Source organism: Gobio gobio (assembly GCF_949357685.1).
Source record: "Gobio gobio genome assembly, chromosome: 14".
Lineage (NCBI taxonomy): Eukaryota > Metazoa > Chordata > Actinopteri > Cypriniformes > Gobionidae > Gobio > Gobio gobio.
Genome location: NC_137107.1, coordinates 11,909,657 through 11,917,045, shown reverse-complemented (window position 1 = coordinate 11,917,045; position 7,389 = coordinate 11,909,657). Strand labels below are relative to the sequence as shown.

The following is a 7,389-nucleotide window of genomic DNA, read 5'->3' as shown; positions in this document are numbered from 1 at the left end:
TGGAGGCCCCACTTTGCATCTTACAGGACTTAAAGGATCTGCTGCTAACATCTTGGTGCCAGATACCACAGCACACCTTCAGGGGTCTAGTGGAGTCCATGCCTCGACGGGTCAGGGCGGTTTTAGCAGCAAAAGGGGGACCAACACAATATTTTCATAATGTTATTTCTGATCGGTGTATATATAATTATGTTCAAAATCACCCTATAGGCCAAAGAAAAGTTATTTTGTTTTCCTTGGTTCATTTTGGTTCAACTCCTTCTTAAAATACATTCTAATTGCTGGTGGAAACGTTCAAAAACCGCTGTAAGGTGGGAAGCACAAAGCAGAAATATTTAGTACAATTCCCGAACTTGTGCTGTTTTTGTATACACAAAACTCCTCAAAAAGAGTCATTGACAGCTCTAGTATGAAATGTATTCATTTGCCTAGTTGGCTTTGTTCCTTAAAAGTGTACAACTGTAGTCTAAATGACTGAACCTTTGCTTCTTGCATTGAAATGTCTGTTATTTTTATGTTTTTATGATGTATCTCATGCATTTAAATATGTGATTTGACAGCGTGGGGATATAATTTGAAGTTCACAATTATTATAAATAATTAAACCGTTTGTTTATAATGTGTTTTTAACAACAATATCAGTTTTATTGCTTTTTATTTGATGTTAAAATATTGAAAGTACTTTCACAGTGACAGAGAAGCTATCCCATTGAGATATACTGTATTTCAATCCTTTTGTACAGCATAAATATACAGTATGTGAAGTTATACAGTAGAACAGTATATTTACATAGGAAAGGATCATACATTATATTTCTTAAAATATTTCTACAGCAAAGGTTCCAATGATATCAAAATGCTTGTATTGGTTGAAAACAATACAATAGTAATATAAAAAAAAAAAAAAAAAAAAAAAAAACTTTCTTTACATTCACCTGTACAGACAAAGAATATAAAATAAATATAAAAAATAAATATAATTTTTATATATAGACATATAATGGCTAACTATGCATTGTATTCTTAAGAAATGTCTAATTCTTTATAGCGCTTGGGTTGTTTTGAGGGCCTTGACAAGCTGAAACGTTACTGTATGCTGCCATCCACTGGAATTGGCAGGAAGTAGATTGCATTTTGGCCCTTGTGTGTTTTGGAGCCGTTTTTTGTCCGTCCATTCTTTTTGATCCCCACGTACCAGTCTCCATTCTCCTGATGCCTCTGTGAACGGTATGTGTTGTAGTGGTTCTCCTCTATCTTCTCAATGAAGTAACACTCATCGTTCAACATGGCCTGACACACAGGACAGAGATTAGAGGTGTGTTACACAGTTCTTTACAACCATCATTTTAATGAATCAGAGTTCAGGAATTTAACATGTTTAAACATCATGCTCCACTTTGAAGAACTCCTATAGGTGTTAATATGTTCATTTTAATCTGTAGGAATAGAAATATGTAAATTTGTTCAAATTTAAAACTAACAACTACTTACAGTGCCATACAGTCTTCCACATTTATCCATTGCCAGGTATAGTCCAGTCTCATGACCCCTGATGGCCACCAATCCTGCTTTCACAGCTTTTACCTTCAAAAGAGCTGTCATACAATAATCATACAACATTTATATCGCTGTTACATTATAGAATTATACATACTGTTTATAGGTAACAATATGTAACCATGTAACAGCTTTTACAATTTACAGGTTCTTATAAAGTAGCATTTTCCATTCTTTTCAGTGAAATGTATTACATTTTATAGTGTATGCTATTATATAAAAATATTATTATTGCATAGGTATAAAATGTGCGGCTAAATTACACGTGTTCAAGCATTTTTAACATTATGTCAAAGCCTCCTGGGACCCAGGAATAGACTTTTGTCCTCTGTATTGGATTATATTTTAGTGAACTTCTCTGGGATGTCATGTAAAGAGCACATTTCAAGTGTTTGGACATCTCACCATGACAACAACTTCTCCTTAGTCTTGGACATTCATTTAGTGATTAAATTAAGCACTCTTATGGAAATATAATAATCAAAACACACTTTTGACCTAAAAAATGCTGGGTTGTTTCAACCCAAATTTGGGTCAAATAAGGACAAACCATAATTTAAATGTAAAAATTTAACCCAGAGGTTGGGTTTGTCCATATTTGACCCAAATATGTGTTGAAATAACCCAGCATTTTTTAGAGTGCAAGAGAATCATCTTTATGCAAAGCTGCCTAAAATTGATTGGTGAGTTAAAAAAAATCCCATTGTTTTTGCCTATACATGTCAAGTCCTGGTGTCCTGGAGGACATAGCATAATATATTAATAAAATATCTCCCAAAAAAAAAAAAAAAAAAAAAACAATATTGTGTTTCTAATGCTCTAAACAATGTAATGACATGAAAAAAATACTAGGCTAAATAAAAAAAAAACCTTTTCTGAGTGTAAGGAGGATAGATATTTAAGCTAACATTTTTACATTTTGCTGTGTGTTAGAAGAAAATAGCGAGAGAACCTCACGTTAAGTCAAGTGTGCTTCAAACAAACATACTGCATACTAACTGTAAACGTCGTTTTCTTGACGACTCGCGTCCACAGTCCCGTTGTGTTGGATCCGGAGATGGTATCCTCCATTCCTGCAGTAGAGTTTTTGCAGTGAATAATGTTTTGGCTCTTTCTGGTCGGTGGTCGTCGGTAGCAGTGTGAAAGCGGGGATATCCCGCTCGGTCATGGCGCAGAGTGCAGCTCCGAGACGCGCTGTTCGCACGAACACCCCCGTGAATGAAATGGATCCGTCTGCCCAGCTCAACTACCACTTATAACGAGTATGTGTCATGCAACCTCCTTCACACTGTCTTATTATAAACTGCCAAGAAGGTTTTGCTATTTTTAAATAATTATAGTCCTTCTAATTCTGGTCTATAAGAAGTATATTACAATTTTGTATAGATAGATAGAAGATAGATAGATAGATAGATAGATAGATAGATAGATAGATAGATAGATAGATAGATAGATAGATAGATAGATAGAAGATAGATAGAAAGATAGATAGATAGATAGATAGATAGATAGATAGATAGATAGATAGATAGATAGATAGATAGATAGATAGATAGATAGATAGATAGATAGATAGATAGATAGATAGATAGATAGATAGATAGATAGATAGATAGATAGATGATAGATAGATAGATTTTGACAGGGGACTCTTATTTTTTATCAGAGCCGTATATAAATAAATATTACAATATTATATATTTTTACTTTTATCCTTCAACTACAAAACACTGAAATCTAAAATGCATATAACCAGGATTGACAGTACATATGCAAAATATTATCATAATAGAACAAACAGACATTTGTATTTATAGGCCTTTCAAGAAGCTTCTTTTTTCAATAAAAAATAAAAAATCATGTCGTTTCAAAATTTTCTTAACCTTCGAAACATAAATTAAGATATTTTTTTATTAAGCCTGAGATGTTTCTGTCTCTCCATTTAAAAAAGCCCAGGTATCCAAAACTTCGAAGATCCATAAACGTCATAAAAGGCATTCAAATCAATCCATATGCATTTTGTCAATATGATCACTTTATATGATGAACAGATTGAATTTATTCTCATAAACACATCTAAAACCACAGGACATATGGTAAACATGGAAGTATGTGTTTTTTGTTTTGAATTTTTGGACAAACTATCCCTTTAAGGCCAAGAGGCAGTTTGGTTTTCATTCGCGTCAAAAGACCTCAGGCCCTGTCCACACGAACACGGGTATTTTCAAAACCGCAGCTTTTTCTATGCGGTTTGGCTGTTCGTCCACACGCAAACGCAGTAATCCGGTTACTGAAACCGGACTTTTTTGAAAACTCCGGCCAGGGTGAAGTTTTTTAGAAACTCCGGTTACAGCGTTGTCGTGTAGATGGTGAAACCGGAGATTTAGGCTTGTTAAGTCAAAATGTGCGCCGTTCTCTCCTTTGTTTGACGTCAGTTTGTGCGCCGTTATCGCTTTTGTTTAACGTTACATGAGTCGAGTCTATGCAATGGCGGACGTAGCTTTTGATAACTCTGCTAATAGCGCTTATCACATGTAGCCTATCCAGGTACATGCGCAGTTATCTCATTGTATTGCAGAACAGAAGCGCCAGAATGCAATAATACAACATAGTAAGGCAAGTGTGTGAAGCTTCAGTCCACTTGGGCCTGCCCATGTGTACAGTTACCTGTCACTGAGTCCAAAGTAAACTTGTAGAAGGGTTTCACTGAGCCCATAGCATCCCTCCGTGGATGGGACCCATGTGGAAATCAGGCAGCCAATCATAGTGCGGTTTTGCGTTTTCATGTGGACGGAGATTTTTTTTAAACCGTGCTTGTGTGGACGCGATTGTTTTTTTAAACGGAGGAGGAAAAACTCTGGTTAAAAAAATACCCGTCTACGTGTGGACTAGGCCTCAGTCACACAGCGCATCTGAAGTCTGGTCGGAAAGCAAGAGAGAACAGACAACACAGGAATGCATTCGGCCTGCACCAAGCCCTATTTTCCAAGCAGCCACTACACGGATACATTGTATTTATTGGAAATAGAGCCTTAGTGTCAGACAGGTTGTCGAGAACACTGTGCAAAGCAGCCAGTGTGAATAACACCCCTCAATGGAGTGCTAATGAACTGAGTAGATCAGCAAGAGTTGAGACTTACCTGTGACTTTGTTTCAGAGCTGCAAAGAGAAATGTGGTCTAATTGTAGCTCTGGAACAGAGTTTGTCCTTTTGGGTTTTTTGACTCTGGATACCAAAGTTCTTTTTCTGTGGGCAGGTTTTTTCGTGTTCTGTTGAAAGATGACTAGTATTACCAGATACTTCCCAGGTCAAAAAAGGCAGATTTTGCAGTCTATCCCGACTGTAACGTGGGCCTACGATATGCTCGGAAAACCTGCCTGTGTAACATCATCTGGTTATCAGCTGACCTGAACTCTGAACACCATGTCACTACTGGCACTACTGCAGAAGATGCGGTCAGATCGGGTAGAAGATATGTGACCTCATCTTGCCCAGACAGTGAACTGTGTTCATTTCTGGACAATCTATATTTAGGTCTGTCTGTATCATCTCTATTTGTTGCACATTTGTTTACATTTGGAAAGGCACACACTTGTCTATATAAAGCCCCACAGTTAACAATGCATGTCAGACCACAAACCAAGCCATAAAGTCCAAGGAATTGTCTGTAGACATCCAAGACACATACAAGACACATACAAGACAAGACAAGACAAGAGCACAGATCTGGGGAAGGGTACAGAAAAATTTCTGCAGCATTGAAGGTCCCAATGAGCACACTGGCCTCCATGATCCGTAAATGGAAGAAGATTCCTTCCTAGAGCTGGCCGTCCGGCCAAACTGAGCGATCGGGGGAGAAGGGCCTTACTGTGCGTTCACACCGCCGCCGGCGAGAGCATCAAACTTCGCTCTGGCCGCCCTGCCATCGACGCTGTAGAAATATTCGTGGACGCGCTGCCGCTCTGACGTAGATCGAATGCTTGGTCTTTTTTAAAACTGCATTTAAAGGGACTGCAAAGCAAACAATCATGTTGATCGGCGTTTGTGCAGACTGACCACAGGTAGGGTATAACCGTAAAATATAACCTCATGAAATCATTTAAATGTGAAAGTTAAAAAAAGCAGATCGATGGAAAGAACTTAACAATTATCGTTACATGTTTGCTAACGAAATAAACCAATTAAAAGCCATTTGTGTGGTGTATAAATAATGTTGTGCATCTTATCAAACCCGCCGCACCAGCAGTGATCAAACTCTCCTCTATTTTGCTTGGGAACTAATGTGGTCGGAACCAAAGTTTCCAGGACAGCGTTCTCTAGAATCATCTCAAGCCGAGCACTACTACATTCCCATTGGTTGCCGCCGGTTGCCGCCGAACCGCGTCATAGCTCATTACCATAAAGTTGACCTGATTTCAACTCTCCTCAACGCCCAAATCATCCAAGACACACCGCGCCGCTCTCGCCGGAGCTTCCGGCCACTTTGACGCTCTCGCCGGCGGCGGTGTGAACGCACAGTTAGTCAGGGAGGTGACCAGAACCTGATGGTCACTCTGACAGAGCTCCAGCGTTTCTCTGTGGACAGAGGAGAAAAAAGAAAAAAAGATTGAACTCTTTGGCCTGAATGGCAAGCGTCATGTCTGGAGGAAACCAGGCACCGCTCATCACCTGGCTAATACCATCCCTACAGTGAAGTACAGTGGTGGCAGCATCATGCTGTGGAGAAGGTTTTCAGTGGCAGGAACTGGGAGACTAGTCAGGATCGAGAGAAAGATGAATGCAGCAATGTACAGATACATCCTCGATGAAAACCTTCTCCAGAGCGCTCTGGACCTCAGACTGGGGCGAAGGTTCATCTTCCAACAGGACAATGACCCTAAGCACACAGCCAAGATAACAGAGGAGTGCAGGACAACTCTGTGAATGTCCTTGAGTGGCCCATCCAGAGCCCAGACTTGAACTTGATTTAACATCTCCGGAGAGATCGGAAAATGACTGTGCACCGACGCTCCCTATCCAATCTGATGGAGCTTGAGAGGTCCTGCAAAGAAAAATGGGAGAAACATTGTCATTGTGGGGTATTGTTTGTAGAATTTTGAGGAAAATAATGAATTTAATCCATTTTGGAATAAGGCTGTAACATAACAAAATGTGGAAAAAGTGAAGCACTGTGAATACTTTCCGGATGCACTGTAACTCTGCAAAGTTCATCAATTATCAAAGGAGTTCAATTCATGTATAAATTAGTTCTGCAGAAAGCAGTGATGTCATCGCCCAGCTCAGTTCAGTTCTCATCCGATAGTGTCAGTACAGTCAAATCAATAATATATATATATGCAGAGGTAACAGTGGAAAGAAACCCAAACTCCATCAGTTGACAGAATGGAGAAAAAACCGTGGGAGAAAGCAGGCTCAGTTGGGGGACGAGTCCTCCTGTGGCCAATGAACATGGTGTGATTATGATTCCAGGCTGCATCACAAGTGAGATTGTGGTTCATTCAGAATATTTCAGCCATTTCCTGCTTGAAGATTGGGATACATCACGCCTGCATATGGAGGAAGGAGGAGTTGAAGCTGGCCATAAGGTTCTGTACAGAGGACTTGTCTGGTTCTCATGGTCTCTGCTATTCAGTGTCACATGATCCTTCAGAAATCATTCTACAGCCATGGCCAAAAGTATTGGCAGTGACATAAATTTATGTCTCACAAAGTTTGCTGCTTAAGTTGTTGTGGTGTTGATTTGCATTAGAGATGCACAACACTACATTTCTCAGCCGATAGCCGATTATTCGGAATTATATCGGCCAATGCCGATACCGTTAGTCAGATTTT

General features: G+C 39.2%; 1 protein-coding gene across 1 annotated transcript; it reads right to left on the bottom strand.

Annotated features, from left to right (window-relative positions):
• Positions 1–971: 971 nt before the first annotated feature.
• fgf1b (fibroblast growth factor 1b) lies at positions 972–2,725 on the bottom strand (the record flags this gene model as incomplete). Its single annotated transcript, XM_079835897.1, has 3 exons — positions 972–1,290; positions 1,492–1,595; positions 2,557–2,725. The coding sequence occupies 3 exons, from the start codon at positions 2,723–2,725 to the stop codon at positions 1,087–1,089; spliced, it is 477 nt and encodes a 158-aa protein (XP_079692023.1). The 3' UTR covers positions 972–1,086.
• Between the last annotated feature and the right edge of the window lie 4,664 nt (positions 2,726–7,389).